General features: G+C 39.5%; 1 protein-coding gene across 7 annotated transcripts in view; it reads right to left on the bottom strand.

Annotated features, from left to right (window-relative positions):
- Nucleotides 1-241: 241 nt before the first annotated feature.
- Nucleotides 242-24,314, bottom strand: part of ADGRB1 (adhesion G protein-coupled receptor B1) — a 411,983-nt gene continuing 387,910 nt past the window's right edge. For all 7 annotated transcript variants that reach the window (XM_075211647.1, XM_075211646.1, XM_075211644.1 and 4 more), the window contains 8 exons: nt 17,938-18,109; nt 16,808-16,903; nt 14,572-14,637; nt 14,009-14,048; nt 9,298-9,947; nt 4,866-4,901; nt 2,746-2,844; nt 242-1,272 (listed from right to left, as the gene is read on the bottom strand). In XM_075211647.1, coding sequence (XP_075067748.1) covers nt 1,075-1,272; nt 2,746-2,844; nt 4,866-4,901; nt 9,298-9,947; nt 14,009-14,048; nt 14,572-14,637; nt 16,808-16,903; nt 17,938-18,109 — 1,357 coding nt within the window. In that variant the 3' untranslated portion in view covers nt 242-1,074. The remainder of the gene's footprint in view (nt 1,273-2,745; nt 2,845-4,865; nt 4,902-9,297; nt 9,948-14,008; nt 14,049-14,571; nt 14,638-16,807; nt 16,904-17,937; nt 18,110-24,314) is intronic.

Genomic DNA, 24,314 nt, shown 5'->3' on the forward strand with positions numbered 1-24,314 from the left:
CATCTTTTCCCCATTGGCACAAACCCCAGGAGAAGTCATTGTGATCTCAGTTTTCACCTTTGTTCTCGGAACCCTGGACTTCTCCAAAGAAGGCTACACGGTGTGTTGAACCAGCTTTAGCCTGACACCTAAGGCAGCCTAGCGGCCTCTGGGCAAACCTCAGACTTCATGTAGCGTTTCTGAATCCTTGGGTCGAATGGAAAGATTCTCGAAAAGGATAAGAGCAAAGAAACAAGTGCTCTAAAGTTTGGGAACACTTTATTTGATCTTCATAGTTTACGTTTCTATGCAGTCTGTTAAATCCCACAACCCATGTTACAAAACTATATATATTAACATTTCTGTTGATAACAATCTTCGTATAGCAAAACATCTGCTTGACCGAGCAGAGAATGAAGATTGGGTAATCAGAAGGTATCCTTATATGTTTTTCGTCTTTATAACAGTCAAAAACTTCCATTCGATATATTACCTTCACTTGCTCTATGCTTAAAGCCTCACTCTGCTGGGGTTAATTTTATTTGGTTCTATCTACTCAAACTAGTCAAAGTTGACCGAGCTTCGCTTTGGCTACTACCCACTGAGCTGGGCCAGCTCTGGCAGACATTGTTGACTGAACCTAAACGTATTGCTTGGCGATATTAAGCATCACTGAAGATATAGGTCCGATTATAAAACTGCTGGCCCCAGAGCTTTTATATAATACACCAAAGTGCTATATAATTGTTAATTTCTATCGGACGTTATTAAGTACATTTATCTAGGTGTGATTTTGAATAATTGCCAGCCAATCTCAACAACTCCTCGGTGTAATCTCCATTCAAAGGCCGGTGACTCTCTTGAAGTTGATTTTCATCCACTTAACCTCATCCTTTGACCGCTTACCTATGGTATCTTCTCTGCCGCACCTGGGAGAGAGCGTGTTGCGCCTACCTCTAAAAGAGTCTAACGGAATTTCCCTTCTGAGAACAATGCAAAAAGTACTTTAACAAGGTTTCAAAAGAAACCAAACATCTCTCCGTTTTATATGGAATCATATTCTTTAAAAATAAAAAGAAGTCTTTTTCTTAAGCTTCAGACCTCAGTCTGAAGGTCAATTATGTCTTGCCCCACCAGTGGTATTGTTGCGCCTGTTTTCTCCCATTCCACAGTCTTTAGTTCTAAGGGAGAAGGGGACACAGGCTCCATGTCCTTTTTAACCCAAGATGGTGGAGACTGGATTTTTCTCATTCCTTCCCAAGACCTCTTGCTAGGTGTCTGCTGTTTTTCTATCTGTAGAAATAAAGAACAAAAATTGTAATTAAATAAAACATCTTAGAAAACAGATAGATAGATAGATAGATAGATAGATATGAGATAGATAGATATATATGAGAAAGATAGATAGATAGATATGAGTGAGATAGATAGATAGATAGATAGATAGATAGATATGAGATAGATAGATAGATAGATAGATAGATAGATAGATATGAGACAGATAGACAGATCGATAGATAGATAGATAGATAGATAGATATGAGATAGATAGAGAGATAGATAGATAGATAGATAGATAGATAGATATGAGATAGATAGATAGATATGAGATAGATAGATAGATAGATATGAGATAGATAGATAGATATGAGTGAGATAGATAGATATGAGACAGATAGACAGATTGATAGATAGATAGATAGATAGATAGATAGATAGATATGAGTCAGATACATAGATAGATATGAGATAGATAGATAGATAGATAGATAGATAGATAGGAGATATATATGAGTGAGATAGATAGATATGAGATAGATAGATAGATAGATAGATAGATAGATAGATATGAGTGAGATAGATAGATGGATAGATAGATAGATAGATAGATAGATAGATATGAGTCAGATACATAGATAGATATGAGATAGATAGATAGATAGATAGATAGATAGATAGATAGGAGATATATATGAGTGAGATAGATAGATATGAGATAGATAGATAGATAGATAGATAGATAGGAGATATATATGAGTGAGATAGATAGATATGAGATAGATAGATAGATAGATAGATAGATAGATAGATAGATAGATAGATAGATAGATATGAGTGAGATAGATAGATAGATATGAGATAGATAGACAGATAGATAGATAGATATGAGATAGATAGATATATATGAGTGAGATAGATAGATATGAGATAGATAGATAGATAGATAGATAGAGTCCCTTAACTGCCAAACAATACATGGGTACTATGTGTGAGCTCACATCTCTGGATCATAATTTAAGGACAAGATGTAGCTATCTTTGTTTTGGCATGACACCCTGGTACAATACCTCTCTTTTACATTTGGGAAATAATACATATGTCAATCATCTTGCCATGTGACCACTCAAACCTTTTCAGTTTACCCAGCTCTCATCATCAACACCCAGTTTAACATTCAAAACAAGGGGCGAGTGAGGACTGAAATGGGACAGCTAGAAGAAGACTTGTCAAATGTTGTCTACTATTAGTGAAAGTCAGTGTGCATGCCACTAAGGAACAATTTGCAAGTTCACAATAGTGTCTCTGTATTTCAGTCTTCCAGGTATGTAGTTGAGATGTTGGACTGGCCTGAACAGTACACAATGATGGCTGTTTCTTATACTTGTCAAAAGTGTTTCATTCAGAAGCTAAATTGTATTTAGTATAAACCTCTAGACCTTCCTAGGAAACACACAGTGGGTCATTTTGTCAGAAATCACAACATACCTCTGCTGTAGGTGAATCCTTTTCTTTCTCTGCATGTTGTAGTTTTCGGTTTAAATCTTGAAACATATCCTGGTGACGCTTTCTCGTGTGCATAATTTTCTGGGGGGAAAAAATGAATGTCTCAGACCTTTTGGACTTTTGCTCGGTTTTCATACAAGTAGCTCTAGTCATGGTTAGTGCTTGTCTACAAGTTCTTGGGAAAAGTGAATCAGTCCAGTCATGTATAACCTGCTGTAACTTCAATAATTTACATGTCAGTTTTCAAAGTCTGTATCAGCATATACAGCAGGAATATATCCGATTCTGTTTGCTCTTTTCTCAGTTTCTTTGTTCAGCAGTTACCTCTGAGTTGAACATTACAGATCACCTGAAGTGGGGAGCCTGGATTGTACCAATGCAGTAGAGGGAGTGAGCGCTAGGGAACTGTTATCTTGTGTTTCAGGATAGCCTGGATTGTACCAATGCAGTAGAGGGAGTGAGCGCTAGGGAACTGTTATCTTGTGTTTTTAGGATAGCCTGGATTGTACCAATGCAGTAGAGGGAATGAGCGCTAGGGAACTGTTATCTTGTGATTCAGGATAGCCTGGATTGTACCAATGCAGTAGAGGGACCGAGCGCTAGGGAACGGTTATCTTGTGTTTCAGGATAGCCTGGATTGCACCAATGCAGTAGAGGGACTGAGTGCTAGGGAACGGTTATCTTGTGTTTCAGGATAGCCTGGATTGCACCAATGCAGTAGAGGGACCGAGCGCTAGGGAACGGTTATGTTGTGTTTCAGGATAGCCTAGATTGTACCAATGCAGTAGAGGGGCCGAGCACAAGGGAACTATTATGTTGTGTTTCAGGATAGCCTGGATTGTACCAATGCAGTAGAGGGAGCAAGCACTAAACAACTGTTATCTTGTGCTTCAGGATAGCCTGGATTGTACCAATGCAGTAGAGGAAGTGAGTGCTAGGGAACTATTATCTTGTGTTTCAGGATAGCCTGGATTGCACCAATGCAGTAGAGGGACCGAGCGCTAGGGAACTGTTATCTTATGTTTCAGGATAGCCTAGATTGTACCAATGCAGTAGAGGGAGCAGGCGCTAAGGAACTGCTCTCTTGTGTTTCAGGATAGCCTGGATTGTACCAATGCAGTAGAGATGAGAGCGCTAGTGAACTGTTATCTTGTGATTCAGGATAGCCTGGATTGTACCAATGCAGTAGAGGGAGCAAGCGCTAAGAAACTGTTATCTTGTGTTTCAGGATAGCCTAGATTGCACCAATGCGGTAACGGCAGCGAGTGCTAGGGAACTGTTGTTTTTTTGTTTCAGGATAGCCTGGATTGTACCAATGCAGATTAGGGAGTGAGCACTAGAGAACTGTTATCTTGTGTTTCAGGATAGCCTGGATTGTACAAATGCAGATTAGGGAGTGAGCGCTAGAGAACTGTTATCTTGTGATTCAGGATAGCCTGGATTGTACCAATGCAGATTAGGGAGTGAGCACTAGAGAACTGTTATCTTGTGTTTCGGGATAGCCTGGATTGTACCAATGCAGATTAGGGAGTGAGCGCTAGAGAACTGTTATCTTGTGATTCAGGATAGCCTGGATTGTACCTATGCAGATTAGGGAGTGAGCGCTAAGGAACTATTATCTTGTGTTTCAAGATAGCGTGGATTGTACCAATGCAGCAGAGGGAGTGTGCGATAGAGAACTGTTATCTTGTGATTCAGGATAGCCTGGATTGTACCAATGCAGATTAGGGAGTGAGCACTAGAGAACTGTTATCTTGTGATTTAGGATAGCCTGGATTGTACCAATGCAGCAGAGGGAGTGAGCGATAGAGAACTGTTATCTTGTGTTTCAGGATAGCCTGGATTGTACCAATGCAGCAGAGGGAGTGAGCGATAGAGAACTGTTATCTTGTGATTCAGGATAGCCTGGATTGTACCAATGCAGTAGGGGGAGCGTGCGCTAGGGAACTGCTAATATAGTTGAGGGAGTGAGTGCTAGAGTTATCAGTTATCTCTAATAGCAATCCTGGCTCGTTAGACAATATGTACATACATATATTTTAACCAAGTATATTGCCATATAACAAACATCATAGAGAATCGATATTAAAAAACTATTATACCTCGAAATCTAGTTCTGCATACCGGGATTTTCTTCTCTGTAAACGGAGAAGAAATATGAACCATGAATAAAATGCATAAAGTAATTGCATTGAGAATATTAACAGCAACCAGTAATTCAGTAATTGAATGTTATATGCCCATGTAGAGCAGCCAAAACATTGACATAACAATATTACACTATTTATTGAAAAACAACATTGTTTCATTGTATTTGCTTATGTCCAGTGCAATTTACTGCAACTCCCACAACAATTATTTATCTTCACAATAAAACGGAACATATTTGTTTCATGTGCCCTTGTTCATCTTAGTCGCGCTTCTGCACTGAAACCCCTGGCACAATATTTCCTTTCCTGATATATCGGTCTCTTGTATTTTTGAGACTTCTGAGGAGACGTCTTAGATGTAAAACTGAGCGATGCTTCCGGGCTGTGCGAGGTATTTCCCTTCCCTGGGAACTGCCTGAGACATCCATTTGTCCTGATAAGTGTAACACAAGGATATAATTCAACAAAAGGTTTTATGAAACCAATGGAGCAGATGCAGAGTTTGCATATGAAAGTAGTGTCTGGGCTGTGAATATGGAAGAATTAGGAAGGATAGGGGGAATGAGGGAGGATTTTGCTATATGTAAAAACATGTTTAAGAGCTACAAAGCTGAGGACATCTGTAAAGATTATGGCAATGAAAAAAAGACACCAGTAAAGTACTGATGGGAATTTGTTCTACGCCACCTTGTATAAAATGCAATTATTATTACAAACTGAATTTTATAAAGGTAAAGTTTGATCAGCTCAGTGAGGCATGAAAGCTTGTAGCCTGGGAAAGTTTACACTTAAGTAAAACAAAGAACAAACAGGATTTATTATTATTATTATTATTATTAATTTTTATTTATAGGGCACCACAAAGTATCCGTAGCGCCGTACAAGGACAAACAATGGCACAGTACAAGGTGAAACAGCACAGTACAAGTAACAGTAAGCCCTATAACTCTGGGGGCTCAGGCACAGCATGAAAGAGAGGGAGGGAGGGGAAAAGTGAGTACAGGCAGGTAACTATGGCCCAAGAGGGTGGGCACGGATGACAGGTTGAGAGTCACTGAGGGGAGCGGAGAGAAGCGAGAGGAGACAGAGGGCAGAAGGACCAAGAGGAGGTGATCTGAGTAGCTGGAGAGCGCAGTTAAAAGTGATGGAAACAGGAGGTAGGAGAGCCCTGCTCAAAGGAGCGAACAATCTAAAGGGAGGGGAAGACAGACAGACACATGGATGAGACGAGAGATGGGAGAAACCGAGACGGAATCGAGGAAGGGGGAGAAGGGAAGAGGGGATGAGAAAGAGAGGTAGCCGACCGGTGGGAGTTTAGGCATGAGACTGGAAGGCTTTAAGGAAAAGGTGGGTTTTTAATGTTCGTTTGAAAGAGGACAGATTAGGGGATGTTCTGATGGAGCGGGGGAGCTTGTTCCAATGGAGGGGAGCGGCGCGGGAGAAGTCTTGGATATGTGCGTGAGAGGAGGTAATCAGAGGGAAAGAGAGGCGACGATCATTGGACGATCGCAGTGAGCGGGAGGGAGTGTGAATAGAGATAAGGTTAGAGATGTAGGGAGCAGTGGATTTCTCTTCTAATATTTTAAATACATAGTATTGCAAGTACACACCATACGGCAATCACATTTCTAGGAATAAAAGACAACCTATGTGGTTAAATAAGAAAGTTTCTGGGGCAACGAGGTAAAAAGAGCATTTTTTACTAGAAGAGACTGAATATTATGGAAATACAAAGAATGTAGCAAAATATGTCAAACAGATAAATAGTTTGCAAAGATTGAAGCTGAAAAATGTATTGATAAAGATGGTAAACGTAGTCCCAAAATGTACACAAACAGCAATAAAAATAAAGCTGATTATACTGGGGTACTAAATGATAACATAAGAAAAGTAATTGTACAAGATAAGGCTGATCTTCATTTGTATTCGCTAAGAAGGTAAAAGTGATACGAAATAGGTTGTGTGGTGATCCTAATATACTTAATATCCATTAAATGTTACTTGTCTAACACAGGATACAGTTACAGCTAAACAAGATAAACACAGATAAAGTACCTGGATCAGATGGCATTCACCCATGTGTGATAAAGGAACTCAGTTCAGTACTTGTTAGACCATTATTTTTTACTCTTATGGGCTCCGGCATACTTGGGTCAATGTCACAAGATTGAGCATAGAGCTTCTTTATCTTGGAAATAGTAAGGTATGTTACAGAACAACTGGCTGGAATTCCACTGTGTAGCAGAAAAGCTCTGCATTGTGGCGACTGATCCAGTGCTTACTAATTATTCCTGGTTATCATGTCTCTGTGTATTAAAAAAAGCGAGTCTGACTAAAAAAGAATGTTTACAAACTATTAGTTAAGATACTATAATATTACATTGTAACACAATTAATATGTTATACTACCAAAGGTGGAAATAAAAATGCATAAATCAATTTCTATACACAGAACCAGTTGACAATGTTTACTGTTGCGTGAAATTAGGAAAACAATACATTTAAAAATAATGGTTCATTAAAAAAATATGTTGGCAGAGTTGTAGTCGACACTGTTGCAATATCAGGTTAAATATTTAGAAATCTTAAAGATCTTCTACTATTGAACACAGGGGCGGCACGTTGACAAAGTGGTTAGTATTGCTTCCTCACAGCACTAGGACCATGGATACAATTCCGACCATGGCAATATCTGTGTGGAGTTCGTTTGTTCTCCCCATGAGTACGTGGGTTTCCTACCACAGTCCATACATACTGGTAGCTTAATTGACTTCTTACCATAATGGACCCTAGTGTGTGTTTCTGTGGTAAAATATTTAGACTGTAAACTCCAATGGGACAGGGAATGAGTAAATATTCTCAGGAATGCTACGCATAATACGTAGACACTAAATGAATAAATGTTAAAAGCAACATATATCAGCACAGCCATATTACTGAGTTAATTTAATATACATAAGTTGTTATATTTAGCTAAACATGTCTAGCATGCTACCTGCCCCATCCCTTTACTGACAGGTGATATCCTTATATTTGTCAACCATTGACATCACCAGTTATCAAAAGATAATGATCTGTTTCGCTACAGTGACCATGTTAGGGCATTCTTCCTCCATTCCTTCTCTCCTTCATTCCTGTCTAATTCAATGTATTTAAACAATACTTACACCTTCTCTCCTTAATTCCTGTATAATTCAGTTTACCTCCCTGCATTGCACTACATAAAATTCACTAAGCACCCCTGCAGCCCTCCCCGAAGCCACAACCCATAACAGATAGAATCACCTGTGTGATAAAGCTTATTTACTTTCTTTACTTTATGTTCTCTTAAAAAATGCAATTAAGCTGTGGGTTGCGATTTTAAGAGGATGTGATAGATTGAGTAAAAAAATATTCCATAAACTTTACTTTTTAATACAAATACACTAGAAACTCTGATAAGACTGAACAGTGTCTTTATGTTTTATGCATGAAAATACAGTGATATATGACACAGATGGATCTTATGTTACACAAGTTAACCCGTGCATGATACTCATGCATTCTAGTCAAATCAATATACTTAAGGTCTTAAAAAGGTTCTTGTCATGCATTTGGGCCTAGCCCAGGCCTCCTCAGGGGAAGATCGTTACTTCCCGACGCAAGCGCCCTTTTTAATGTGTGTTCAGGAGGTAAAATTACCTCACGGAAATGAGTTTGACCCCTCAACTCGTAAATTTAGCCTTTACTACCCCTCCCACGGGGGGAAGGGGGGATGATGGAAGTTAACTGACTTGACTATTCTAATTTTTTTGTCAAATAATGTCAGTATACCAAATTTCAGGTCAATTGGATGAGCCCTTTCTGAGAAAATAGTTTTTTCCACACACATACACACACACACACACACACACACACTAACGCACGCCTCTACACATGTGTGTTCATGAGGTAAAATTACCTCACGAAAATGAGTTTGAGCCCTACCAAATTTCAGCCCTTTTTGAATTTTTATTCCCACACACACTAAGGGGCATATTCAATTACGATCCGATCCGCGGAAAATGCGCAGTACGGCCGTTAATACGGTACCGCATTAACGCCAATTTTCGTACGCAGCCCCATGGGCTGCGAACGAAAATCCACGTTAATGCGGTACCGCGGATTAGATTCGCGGCCGTTCCGGCGCGATCCCGCGGATCGGGATCGTAATTGAATATGCCCCTAAGAATTTAGTAGGTCAGTGTATAACTCTGCCCAGCAGGTGGCGCTGCAACTTGGTTTTTTTTTTCCACACACAGACGCCACTAAGCATTTATATATTAGATAGTGGCTCTAGGTGGGCACACATTCAATTAACATCACCACCAAATATTACCAGCATCTTCTATTAAATTGTTCTTACCTCTAAAGAGCTCATTGAAAGTGTGGAGATGTTCTCGTTCTTCGGGACAATCCCCGCCGTCCCTAATTCTACCTGTTCACAGAGGCCAATTGGGATTTGTGACTCGCTGGGGTGCAGCTGGTGCTTCTGCATGGGTGACCCCTGATCTGCGCATTTCATACCAATGCGATCTCTTGGAGGACTTTTCACCATGTAGCTGGGATCTGCCATGTTGAGATGTATGAGCCGAGTCTGTGGCATTTGGTCAATATTAATGCTATACTTGCTGTCCTCCTTTGACTTCGCCCTCAACGTGGCCGTGTTACTGGGTAAAATGACATAGTTGGTGTCCATGGACTGTTCCTGTGCTCTGGTCAGCTCTGAGTCCAGCTTTTTGAAGATATCACCTTCACACATATACATGGGTTTGGGTGTTTGGTTCTTGTCCTTTTTTAGGGTGAGCGTATGATTGTTATACTCGTTGAGGTTTATACCTCCAAGATAGTGTGGGGACCCTTGCAGGTGCATTTTGGACACGTTAGCTGGAAGACTATTAAAGTTCGATCCCTTCTGATGATTCATCTTCATTTTTTCTTCATCCTGTAGCGATGGACGCTTCAACGTCCCCGTTATGGTAGACGTTCTACAGGCCGACATGTCTTTGTTGAGCACTAGAGTAGAGAAAGACGGCTATTCAATTTGGGAACTCAAGAACGTATTGCAAAATAGATATCAGAGCCAGGAAGTCTTAAATAATTGGTTACTTATAATTCGCACAGAATATTTCTAAATTGTGAAATAACACATTAGTACAATGATAAGTTGTATAAATCATATTGAGCAAAAGTTTATAGATCGCAAGTAATTGCTGTGTGTGCCACTGTTCAATGTATAATGACGTTGTATGTAATGTCAATGTACAATTCTGTACCAACATAAAAGTACTGTATTAGGAACCAGTAGTAAAAGTAGTTTTCATTGACTAATCAGGCCAAGGGAGAGAAAGAAATATGAAGTGTTATGCTAGTCATATCCTAAACAATCCAACCGTGAATCAATACTCAATGTTCAAATTTAACATGGTTATTCAATGGGTCGTGGGATGTGCCCTTGCTCTGTTCTCCTTCATGGAATGCCCTCGATTCCAGCTTCTGCTATAGGACGAGAGACCTTTACAATTCCTCATGTCTTTCTCTGACACCAGCAATAGCAGGAAGAATACAGAATCATCATTATCATCATCATCAACATTTATTTACATAGCGCCAGCAAATTCCGTAGCGCTTTACAATTGGGAACAAACATTAATAAGACAATACTGGGTAATACATACAGACAGAGAGGTAAGAGAACCCTGCTCGAAAGCTAACAATCTATACAATGATGGAAGAGAAGAATGGTGTAGAGAACAACCTGAAACTTTCAAACTTTTTTCTAATAAAACCATTTAAAAGTAATCATCAAAGAATATCCATAGTATATTTGAATTTAAAAACTAATAAGGATTTCAAGAGGAAAATATCCCAACAGCTCCGCTGTGACTACTGTATTAAACTTTCACTGTGACTTCTCAACAAAGAAACACGGAATCTGATGGAACCGATTTGCCCATTTATTGTGCACTTTTTATTTCCTAGTTGCTGGGCTTGTGTGTGTAATTTTAGATTTTGTCTCTTGCTATTTGTTTATATTTGTATTTATTTTTTTATTATTTTCATAGGGTGCGAAGATTGTGAGGAAGGGGCATGTTTATCCTACAAATTTATTTAATATTTAACCGTAGGATAAAGACTAAATAAATAAACGGATAAATGAACTTCGGCAATGAAACGGTTATAACTAGCCTGCCTGGAGTTTCTGAAGTATTGGTATTTTTGTTTATTGTTCTGTACTGTTTCACCCTGTAAAGTCTACTGTTTGTACTGTGTACGGCGCTGCGGAAATCTTGTGGCGCCTAACAAATAAATGATGATAATAATAATAATTATAACTAATGTAAGTTTATCTGTGGAGGAGATAGCGCCCAATATTATGTGACTCCAGAAACCTTTATGTAAGAGAGTTTTGTCTACTGGATGGGGCATTAATTCCTGTTGTCTAACTTGCACTTATTATACATTAAAACATTGATACATTTAGGGATAGAATTATTTAACCTGCTTAAAAGGAAAAGTGGAGGTGTCGCCCATAGCAACCAATGAGTCTAGCTATCATGTATCTAGTGCATTCTAAAAATTGACAGCTATAATCTGATTGGTTGCTATGGGCAACAACACCATGTTCCTGTTTAGAAGATTTATTAAATCTACACTTTGGTCATTTTAAATACTCCTCTAGTAGTTATATTGTAATTCCAGCTTAGGCAACCTTTGGCTATTAAGCTGGTGAGGCACTATAAGTCTCAGCATGCCCTGCCAGCAATATGCCACAGGCAAGGCATGCTGGTACTTGTAGTTTCACAGATGGAAGGCCGTGGGCATAATAGTGGTTATATAATAATGGACTAAAGAATGATTGAGATTATACTGTATAATGGAACCATAGAATAAACTACACTGAGCTACTTAATCAGGTTAATGTTGTTTACACGCTAATATGTAAAGCTGGGTACACACTACAGGGTTTTTGTCCAATAATCGGCTCAACCAGCCGACATACGACCTCTCGTTCGAAAGTCGGGTCAGTGTGTGTAGTGACACGATGGTTGAAAGTCTGCCCAAATGGACGATTGTCGCCTCATTTGGTTTGTCATACCGTTCAATATTTTCCGACCAACCACCGATCGGTCATGTGAGTCGGTCTCTTTTCAGCCGATGTTAGTGATGAATGTCAGAGTGAATAAGTGTAGAGAGTGCTGTAGAAGGAATAATTCATTTGTTCGTTCTGAAACAGAATATTTTGTTTCAGAGTCACAGAAGCTAACGAAATTCGTTAGGACATGTGGATAGATATAGGCGGTTTAATCAGTGTGACAATGTGACAATAATGAATGAATGAATATTGTGCTGTCATTCTCTGAAGACTAGAGGACCAGATGAAGAGCACAGATCTGAAGGGAAACCGTGTCAGTGTGTATGGATGAATCGCCAGACTGATCGGACCTTCAGTCGTAGGTATAACCGTTTCAGATAGCACGTCAGTCGGACAATTGTTCAGTGTGTACCCAGCTTAACAATATATTGTTGAAAGACAAAGAAAAACATCAGTGTTTTTTGTGCGGATCTTCTGGATAATTGAACCTTTGTTCAGCAGATATATCTGATTTACAAAGAACAGATGCAGATTTAATGTGACTGGACATTTATACGGATTTTACCATAACGTGGAAACAACTGGATTTTAATCAAGATGCAATCGCTTTATAATACCTATTAGAACAGCTAAATTTAGATTACCCGGTGGGAATGAGTCGCTCTATTACCTTGTGACATAAAGTACACTTTAAATAATGACAGGTATTTCTTACTAATGCGGATTCCTCAGAATATATTACTTGGTGACAGAGCTGTGGCTGATGACATGTTTGCCTATATTACAATATGTAAATTGAGTGACTATTATGCTTCTTAATTGCGGTATAGATCACACACGACGTCCATTCCACGGATAGACAAAGAGAACATCAGCCGCGCAGTTTTATAACACATTACAGCTGCTGAGGAATGGGAGAATCTGGCACCATCAGTATTAGGTCGTACTTTGGATCATTTTTTAATTATTATTATTCAATACGGGGAAGTGCTAAATATATTTATTTTAAATGTTATTTTGGAACAACAAATTGTAACAATATAAAAAAATCAAGAATATAACAGATTTACATAATAAACAGCCGTTGTACCCTCAAAACTTTATTTTTGACCAAATGCACACGCAGTAGCAAACTGATTGGTACAAGGCATGTATATATTTATCTGTAACCTACATCACGGATTATAATCACTGGTAATTATCAAAGGTTATGGTGAGTTTTCGGGCTTCACCATCGGTGCGGGTTTCGTGAAACTCAGGAGAATGTAAAAACTTCCTTGAACCCAGAAAACATTGGACGAGGCCTAGGGATAGGTTTTGTCTACAAGACGTAATGACACATTTGCTTTCATTAGTGTAACTAGCACTGGATGGTATAGAGTGCAGCATGTGTGTAGTATCTCCGTATAAAGTCATGGCCAGTTTTATGACCAATGCACTGTCATTACTCAGTGTAGTTTTACAAAATCCTCAAATATAAGAAGTTACACTCAGAGTCTATATTGAATACTGAGAGAGATCCGTTTAATAATTACTGATCGCTATTTTGAGTTCCACCTAAGCTGCCTTCAAGAACGAGTTAGAAGAGGGCACTATGGGTTCATGGAAAAATGCTTGTGCACTTTAGAGACCGCCTTATGAACCCGGTCTTTAAATTGATCCGTGTTCACAAGCCCCTCCCCCTGCGCTCCACGATGCCGCAGATTCACCTCTAAGCATCTAGAATAGTGCCACCAGCTTGTAGCCTCACTGACATTAGAAGCTGGTGAATGAACGAGAAGGGGGGCGGGGGGCAGAAAGCGCTAGGTGAGCAGGAACTAGTATATAATATGGCGGCAGACATCGGGACTCAGGAGGTGGATCATAAAAGTTTTTCTCCTTAATAATATCACACAGTTATTGCCTGAAAATTAAGACAAACTGTACACAACGAAATTAGAAGTTTTTTTTGTAGTCAATAAATAACTTGTTATATTCTTACCAGAGCGACAAGCTATATCAACATCTTTTTCAAACTCAGACTGGGGAATGAAAGATAAACAGAGTTACAATGATGTTAATAACTAGATAATGCGAGAATTGCATCACAGCGTGAAAGTGAACAGAACAATCAATTCCTATATTCTGAAAAGAGCAATTGTATAACTAGAGATACACAGCGGCCCTTGGAAGAGGATCCAGAGAGATGCACCCACGGGTCCTTCTTACAACAATTCTGATTAATCTGGCAACTAACGAGGATGAAAGGAAGGTATATATAGTTCAGGCACTTAAAATGAGAGAATGGCCAACCACACCAACCGATCCTTGTTTACATATAAATTGTATTTTATTAAGAATTATAATATATAAACATTATTCTCCATGGTGGTTAAACAAAAAATAATTCATATTCTAATAAACAGGTAAACATATATTTACATACACGCATATAATAAGCACAAACTCAATTAAAACACACACTCTTCAAATATAGATCCAGATATATAGACCTCTATGTTTTATTTTTAACATTTCTTGTGTCCCAAATATAATGTTTTTTACCGTTACTTTCTTCTCTTTCATTCCCACCATCGCGGTGCAGATGTAGGGATTATTAGCTTCTTCTAGCTGGGAAACAGAGAAAGATTTGTTTACATGGTAATAATAAAGGTAGGAAGTTTAGTTAAGCATGGCACAATTTAGTACATTTTTGTTTCTAATTATCCATTTGAACAGAATTATGGAGGTTGACACACTGGTCAAGGTGGCCATAGGAGGTGCCATTGTACTGGGACCCCAGGCGTCAGTGTGCCATTGTTCTGGGAACCCAAGTATCAGTGTGTAAATGTTCTGGGACCCCAAGTGTCAGTGTGCCATTGTTCTGGGACCCTAAGTGTCAGTGTGTAAATGTTCTGGGACCCCAAGTGTCAGTGTGTAAATGTTCTGGGACCCCAAGTGTCAGTGTGCCATTGTACTGGGACCCTAAGTGTCAGTGTACCATTGTTCTAGGACCCCAAGAGTCAGTGCACCATTGTTCTAGGACCCAAAGTGTCAGTGCACCTTTTTTCTAGGACCCCAAGTTCCAGTGTTCCGTTGTTCTAGGACTGCAAGTGTCAGTGTGTCATTGTTCTAGGACCGCATGTGTCAGTGTGTCATTTTTCTAGGACCACAAGTGTCAGTGTGTAAATGTTCTGGGACCCCAAGTGTCAGTACTGGGACCCCAAATGTCAGTGTGCCATTGTTCTAGGTCCCCAAGTGTCAGTGTGTAAATGTTCTGGGACCCCAAGTGTCAATGCGCCATTGTACTGGAACCCAAAGTGTCAGTGTGCCATTGTTCTGGGACCCCAAGTGTCAGTGTGCCATTGTTCTAGGACCCCAAGTGTCAGTGTGCCATTGTTCTAGGACCACAAGTGTCAGTGTGTCATTTTAGTAGGACCACAAGTGTCAGTGCGCCATTGTTCTAGGACCCCAAGTGTCAGTATGCAATTGTTCTAGGACCCAAAGTGTCAGTGTACCATTGTTCTAGGATGCAAAGTATCAGTGCGCCATTGTTCTAGGATCCCAAGTTCCAGTGTTCTGTTGTTCTAGGACCGCAAGTGTCAGTGTGTCATTTTTGTAGGACCACAAGTGTTAGTGTGTAAATGTTCTGGGACTCCAAGTGTCAGTACTGGGACCCCAAGTGTCAGTGTGCCATTGTTCTAGGACCCCAAGTGTCAGTGTGTCATTGTTCTAGGACCGCAAGTGTCAGTGTGCCATTGTTCTAGGACCCCCAGTGTCAGTGCGTCATTGTTCTAGGACCCCCAGTGTCAGTGCGTCATTGTTCTAGGACCCCCAGTGTCAGTGTGCCATTGTACTGGAGCACCAAAAATGATGGTTAATGATATAATGTACTGCATATCTGACAAATAGAAGACCCCAAAATAGAAGTAGAGGCCTACTTGGGGTCCAGAGCCACAGGTTGTGCACCGCTAATTTAGATAGGTGCTCTCCAAAATACTCCATGAGTGATCTAATTTTCAAAATCCAGAAATGGATTACTGAATTATCAAGTGAATGTGATATGCATATTATTTTCCAACAAGCAATATTTATGTATTACTTCTTTTAGTTTAATATATGGATTGTTTTTGTTATTACATTGTATTGCTACAGCTATAGAATTTTTACGACATATTGAGGACCAACATGCTTGGTTAGGTTTTGCTGCCGCTATAAATCTGACCACTAGGGGTCACATATTTTCTAATTATGGGACCAATGTAATGGAGAACATCACCCATTACTCTGCATTCAGGAAAAGGCCTGATCAAGGCAACAACAATTCCCAAAACACTGCATCATTTAATTACAGCAGTTCATCAGCGTGGCACAGCTATCTGGGTTGTTATGAGCTTTCTGCGGAACTACACTGAAACTCTCTGTCTAATATAGTCCTACACAATGGCGTATGCTCTGCAGAAATTCTCCTTCGTTGTGTTGCAATAAATGTTCTGCTATTGCTCTATGTTGACTCTGAAATTGCTTTCCAGTAACTCAGTAGCGGCGGGAGAAGGCATAATCTTGCCTCTATACACTTTGGAGACAACCACTTTTTTGGGTTGAGCCAATATTCAGCAAGAAACCCATGACATCAATCAAGCACAAAGTTCCAAGTGAATTGATTGGTTGGATTCCCATGAATATCGTGGGCACGTTTAAACAGCATTAGAGAAATAAGTCAGGACAGATTGTCAGATCAGCATCAGAAAATATCTCACGTCATAATCCTGATTATCTTAATAATATCCCAAATAAATACCATTAACTGAGCGTGTCCGTTCTGAAAAGAGCCGCCTGAGTCTCCGTTGCCTTCTTCTTGACGGTCAACAACGCGACACTTCACGGCATCCTGGACCTAGGGCAATGATTAGAGAGCAGCGTAGTGTCAGCTATTGTCGTCCTTTGGAAATAACGAACCATGAAATGTCAAAGTAAAACGCAATCATTATGTTGGCCCCAGAGAAAACATACTGGATATAAAGGTGGAGCAGCCTTTGTTGCGACATGTCACACATACGTTTCACTCATTAAATAGGTGATTATTGTTTAATAGGTGACTAACAGTGATATCCATACACTGTGGTGTACCACAGAAATTGAGTCTACTCCATCTATAAATTACCAGGGGGTAGATTTATCAAGCCTTCCAAAAATAAAAAGTAGAGATGTTGTCCGTAGTAGCCAATCAGATCCTAGCTATCATTTTATAGAAAGTACCAGATAAATGATACCTTGAATTTCCGCTTTTCCCTTTTAGAAGGTGTGATAATCTTTTCTAATTACATAATCTTCTCTTATTTACTATATACTCCGTTTGCATTATTCCCAAACTTTATTCCGTCTATGCAAATATGTATTCACATTTCAACTTTGATACTTAAGACTATAAAGTAAATCAAAATCTCAATATTGTATAATAGTAAATAGTAAACTAATTTGATACATGTTTTATACTAAGGATCGTTAAGAATTGTTCTGTATTAATGCTGAAGCTGGCGTACATGAGGAAATCTAATGCTGTCAGCTCTGCTCCGGAGAGCAGAGCTGGACAGCGCATGTGTGGAGGGATCACATGATCCCTCCCTGTCACTCACAGCTCTCTCTCTGCAACGATAGTTGCAGAGACAGAGAGGGGATCTGTGTACTGGATATGCGCACTTGAAGAGTGAGGAGAAGACCCGGAGACAGCGCTTCCGAAGAGGGGGGGTAAGTATGTTTTTTTTTATCACTGAAACAGCAGTTTTTCGGAACTGCTGTTTCTCTGCAGGGCTGTACATAAATGTGAGAAGTAGTTCAATCCTTATCATTGCGATAAGGATTGAAAACTACTTTTCACTTTATGTGAATAATGATAAATGTGCCCCTAAAAGTCTCAGCACGCAGGCTTACCTCTCGTCGCAGTATGCAGTGCACCATGACTATGACGAAACCTTCTAAGGAGTCGAAGACGGCAAACAGGATCTGAAAGAGGGCTGAGCGGCGGTCTGTGATGGCGAGAACGGCGGACATCCACGTCAGTGCCAAGAGTGGCAGCACCACACAAGAGCTCCATAGTGAGGCCCTACAAGTGAAACATAACGTGATAGGTGAGGTTCGGCAATGTCCCCCCGCGGTTCCAATCACCCCAGCGATCCACATGTGACATTTGTGACTGCAGCAAAAATACCTAAGTGAGCGGTCGGCAATCACAGGCCAGGAGTCACTGAACTACAAGACCCAGGCTCTGCGGATACACAATGAATGTTGAGTCTTGGATTAGTGTAATCTGAAGAGTGAGTCCTGGCCTGTGAATTTCTACATTTATATACTGAGACATCCGATTAGATTTTTGAGATGATTTTACCATCTTAAGTTTTGCTGAACATTCCGCACACTGATACATGACAATTTACTTTCAGAAATGACCTATTAAGGATTCCTAGGTTCCCATGGAGTTTGTATTGAAATATTTAAAGGGAACATCTAACAAATACTGCAATAAAAATGTATCTTAATCCCAGAGTAATTCCACATACACTGAACCATAACTGTAGCTGACACAAGGTGCCTATTATAATTATACTAGATGTATGAATTTTAGAGAGGAGCGGATTTCTCAGCAGTACAGACCATTTCGCAGAGGTGCGGAGTTCCTGAGACACAATCTTTCCATTGCACTTTGGATTCGGAACTCCGCAAAATACCGCTCCATGCTGTTGTCATTAATGCACCTCATAGAATTTATAGTCTCTGAATAGACCTGGGGGGGAACAACGGTCAATTAATTCCGCTGTTCGGTTGTTGGAGGGGGGAGATGCCGTATAAAACACTTGTAGCCAACAGTGTGAAATTTGGCTTCTAAATGCAAATATAATGTTGAACAGTTCTGATTACTATTTTATGTGATACGATATTAAGAAGCCTATCTAACAAGCTCATAGACCACTGCAATTTTAAGCACCCCCTCTATTTATAACTAGGGGATCACAGCTTTCTATGGGGGCTGCTATTATTTGTGATTTAACAAGTTCTGAAAATCAAAGATTTTTGGAACGTGTTCCCGATGGTGTCAGCCGTTAGGGAGAGTATTGCAGTAGGAGCATCGGATCCTTCACCGCATCTTCTCTGCTCTACCCTCCGGTCACTATCCCAATGGTGGCCACATAGAGAAGACAGGAGTAAGGTACACTGCTGTCCCGACAGAACACTTTTAATAAATGCTCACGATCTTTCATTCCTTATCATTGCGATAAGGAATGAAAATGATCATGTCAAAAATGCGCTAGTTAATATATATGCCACTAAGGCTATTATTAAGATCAGCTGTTGAGTAACTCTTACTTACTGTGTAGATTGTGCCTGTTTTACATCTGCGGTAACACAAAATGATCAATGTGAAAACCTGATATTTAAAGAAAAGGAGAATAGTAGAGATTTTATGTTTATTTTTTAAACACAAAAGGTGGTTTCAAGCCAGAATTTGAAGGGAAAGTTGACTTGGCGTCTAAACGCCAGCACTGTGCCTCACTCACATTGGGGCACACGGACTGAAATTTAAATAATAGGTGAAGTTTCCGCGCCCTGTGAGCCCAAAGGCCCAATATTGGAAAAATAAGCCAATCAGATCTTGTTTAAAAATAGAATTGTTGCAAGTACAAGCAGTGTAACGAAATCCATCATTTAGATTTTGGCTTAAGAATGCAGAAAATAACTGGTATAATTTATATTTTATTTTTGGATGGTGTGTTCCCTTTAATTCAAACACTAAAAAAGTGTGAGGATTTCTGACTCATATGTCATAAGGCCATTGAATCTTTAATAACAAATTATGCCACAGCCTATATCTTTAATCCGTATAGGTAAAAAACAAACAGGTAAAGGCTTAGTCAAGTTGTTGAGGAACTAAAAGTCCCAGCATGTCTAGTATCCTTGGTTCTACAACTGCTTGCAAACCACAGCTACCTCTGTTATGGACCTACTTTACAAAATACTTTAGATATGTTTTAGGCATATTTTTGCATAGTTGCCTACTCTCCCGGAGTGTTTGGGGGACTCCTGATTTTTGGGAGCCCGGACTCCCAGCAGATCAGGGCAACCGCCCAAATCCTCCCCGCTTTGTTGGTGAAGTGGGTGGGGTCGGGGCTATTCACGTTTTCTTACGTGTCTGGTTTTTGGGAGTCCTAATATGGCAGAGATGTACAAACCCCAAACCTATTATAAGAACAAAGTTCATCAATTGTATGATGTTTGCAGAGAATGAAAATATGAGATTTCTAGTATTTTACAAAAATTTCAGGATGGAATTTTGGTTCGGCTCCCCAGTAACAGAGGTATTACTAAGGACTATTACGCAGTAATACACAGAATGCCACCACATCTAGACAATCTTTTTTTTTATTAGAATAAACAAATGTTACTATGTTTATAAATCTCTCGTAATCCTCTGGAACGTCTGTGTCAGTAAAGCACAATGTTTGGAAGGAGAAGTCAGTAAATTGAAGATGTATCAATCACATGTATCACATTGTACGTTGTGGTTTGGAAATGGGTGAATTTGACCCATAAAACAGACCGCTACAGCTTGGCTCGTCTACAGCATACGTCACAATGACACATAATGGTCTATTTGCAAAACTTAACTTAATCAACATTTTTTCCTTTATACTTTTTACACAGTTGATACAATGACCCAGATGTTTATGGCCCTTTAGAGATCACAGTGGATCCGTCACCTAGAAAAGATGGAAGCTGTCATTTTGTGGACCGAAACTATATTCCACCTTTCATTTCACTAGGAGCTAGTGACACCACTTATCTCGTTAGCTCCTAGTGAATTGATAGGCTGAGTCTCTTAGGTCTCAGTGATGTCACTACTTTCTAGTGCATTGATTGGCTGAACATCGGTTGAGCCGAGCCCACAAAATGACAACTTCCATTGAGCGAAGAAAGATGGCTCCACTTCAAGAGTATCAGAAACACACAATATGAGGTAAGCACTATTCGGGCTAAATGCACAAGTTTACTTTGGAGCAAAACTGGGGAAACAATTCTATTCTAGTTATAGTTTTTATAGAAACTTGCTGGTTGAATAGATCATGTCCACACATTAAGTGTACATAAACACAGCATATTTTTGGTATATTTGAATTTGCATTTTAAATGCCCCTTTTCAAAAACTATTATCTTATTAAACTCAGAGAACAAGAAAAGTGTCTGATATACAGAATAAACAGAATTGCGTTGCACAACTGATCATTATTGAACAATCAGGGAAATTAAAAAGGACAGGTAATTATGATACGATTGATACAGGAGAATAGGGGACGGTTATTTACAGTAATTCTACTCCTGCTTTGCTCCAAAAGTATACTGGTACATCTAATTATTTGCAATTGATCTTTAAGTAGATGTAATAAGCCAACAACACATAAAGTCATACGGTTTTATAGAATTTTCTCCAGTAGATAAAGTTAGATGTATTTCCTATAAAACCGTTGTATAAGCATTCAAATACAATCACAATTTAGTGAAAAGGTCATTTTGCTTCAGGCTGCGAACCTCTCACAATCTTAAGATCTGGATGACGACAGACTTAATCTAAACTTTCAGCGGGATTAGAAGCAATGTAGCCCGGCGGCAGGCATTCCCAGGAAGAAATCTGCCATAGTCACCGTTTCTGTCACCAATGAGGTTAATAAAAATGACATACATGTACATGCAAGAACGAAAAGAGAGAAATAAATAGAAAGACGAAAGCTGATGGATGGGGATAATTGTTAATAACTTAGATGTTGGCCTAGAACTGCTCCTGATCGGACGTTTTAAAAGCTAATTCCTTGGATTGCCAGCGATAACAGTTCATTGCTTGACGTCTCTTTTATGGCAATTGCTTAGGACGTACTGATCGTTAAAAAAATAAGTCACATATCTAAGTCTCTACGATTCTCTTTGAGAACAAATACTCCAAAACTGTTCTATCATTAAATGTGTTCTCCGCTTGCGACAACCTCCTCTCTTTCACTAGTTCAACACTCACGTAGGACTGTGGTTGGACGGGGCACAGAATGTGGCACGTGATTGGTCAGGAGACACAGCCAAACCAGTAAGTTGCTTCAATTATTGCACAGTTCACGTCATAGTACTGAATGCTACAGGCTGACATAGTCCTCAAGGACTCTTCGTCTTCTTCTGCGACCACAGGTGGTTTATCAGGTAGCCGCAAGGGGGATCAAAAGGTACAGGGGTACATTGTAGCACCAATTTTGGGGGGAGCCTATGGAAAGGAAGGGGGTCCTCTAGAAGCAGATAACCCCTTTAAAGAACATAAAACTGCCCCCACAGCATGGGTAATTTGGTTGTTTTTGACCCCCTAACCCAGACACTGGTTTTTGCCAGGGCTAATATATACCAGGCAACCTAAACAAAACGAGACAAATCCTGAGCACTCTGGTAAATCTAGTCAACTAAAGATCTCAATCTGTATCTGTGTGGCCTCATTGGTCAACTGTATGATTGGGCTGAATATAACCAGTTGTTTGGCTCATGAAACTGGACTTTGGCCCAGCATGGGTCTCGTCAGACCGGGCAAAGATTAAAATGAACATTTGAAATGAGGATTTAAGGGGCACTAATAGTGAAATTAAAATTTATTATCATGTGACCATATAAAGACAAAAAGCTGTAGGCTGGCTTCTATACATATCCATAATAATCTACAGTAGGGGGAGCATTATAATACATAAGTTAACCTAACGAACACTGAAGTGATGACATCAGAGCTCATAGATTATAAATATATATATATTACCACTTGTATGTGATACAGTAAATCTTTCATTAGTTTTTTAGTTTTGTGATGGTTTCCCTTTCAGTGTTTGGAAGTATAATCCTAAAATGTCAAATAACCAATGAAAAAAATAAAGTTTTATATAATGTTTTGGGAGTGGTTTCAATCATCAATTATAAACCTGAGGAATAATTTCCATTGCATTCCTTTCATCGGCTGGGATTTGCACCAATTACTCTGTTTAGCCAAAGTAATTTTGCAAGATCGATTCAAGCCTGCGTTACCATTTTATCTTACGCTATAACTTAGCCCAGGGTTTCCCAAACCCAGTCCTCAGGGCTCCCTAACAGTGCAGGTTTTCCATATCTCCTTGCTGGAGCACAGGTGTATTCATTACTGACTGACACATTGTAACAGATCCACAGGTGGTCCTAATTATGTCACATGTGAACCAGAAAACCTGCACTGTTAGGGAGCCCTGAGGACTGGGTTTGGGAAACCCTAACTTAGCCATAAGTTCAGTACTTTCCCATCTTAACTTGCTCTTGTGCCCACTCTGTGCCTCATAGCTCAGTTTGCGTCAATTATTTATACTTGATTTGATCGACAGAATATTGGTTCAGCACAGGAAATGGTCACCTCTATTGGGTGTAAGGGGACAGGGCTACTGTAAACCTACTTGACACTAGAAACTCATTTATTTTACTTATGACATCATCTCATCTAATGATCATACTTACGTATTTAAGTGTATATCCTGAATCAAAACATTATTACTGTTGTGCCGTTTAAAACTAAGGGGTAAATGTATCAATCCTTCAAAAAAGGAAAAGTAGAGGAATTGCCGATAGCGACCAATCAGATTGTAGTTATCGTTCTCTAGAATGTAGTAGATAAATGATAGCTAGAATCTGATTGGTTGCTACGGGCAACACCTTCACTTTTCCTTTTTAGGGAATATCTGCCCCTAGATGTAACAATACTTTGCTATATAATTAGAAAACCATGTATGTACTAATACACTGAATGCTTTCATACGATGCCCCACCTCTTCAGTATTTTGGTTTATTTACGTGGCCAGCAGGTGTCGCTGTTGCTTTAGCTGTCTATAAAGAAGTTTAGTCGATGACTAAACTTTCTTCTCAGACAGCAGGGCACTTAATACGATCAACACTAGAGTATTTAGGCTTTTTAACTAAATTCAATTAGATTCAGTTGTACACAGCAATGCATTTAAATAATAGTTCTCTTCAATAGGAATTTCCCGGTGGTGTAAAATGAACAGATATGAGGTGACATTTAAGAGTAACGAGACATCTCCTGGAAACTTTGTATACGCACAATGGACACTGACTCCATAACATTTGGATACAAATTTGCAATGACCAGATCTACTCACATATACAGATCAGACATTAGTAATTGATCACAGATACCTTATGTTTGTAATTCAAACATACATCATATGAAAAGAAAGATTGCCAAACGGCGTGGGAAAGAT

Source organism: Mixophyes fleayi, chromosome 5 (genome assembly GCF_038048845.1).
Source record: "Mixophyes fleayi isolate aMixFle1 chromosome 5, aMixFle1.hap1, whole genome shotgun sequence".
Taxonomy (NCBI): domain Eukaryota; kingdom Metazoa; phylum Chordata; class Amphibia; order Anura; family Limnodynastidae; genus Mixophyes; species Mixophyes fleayi.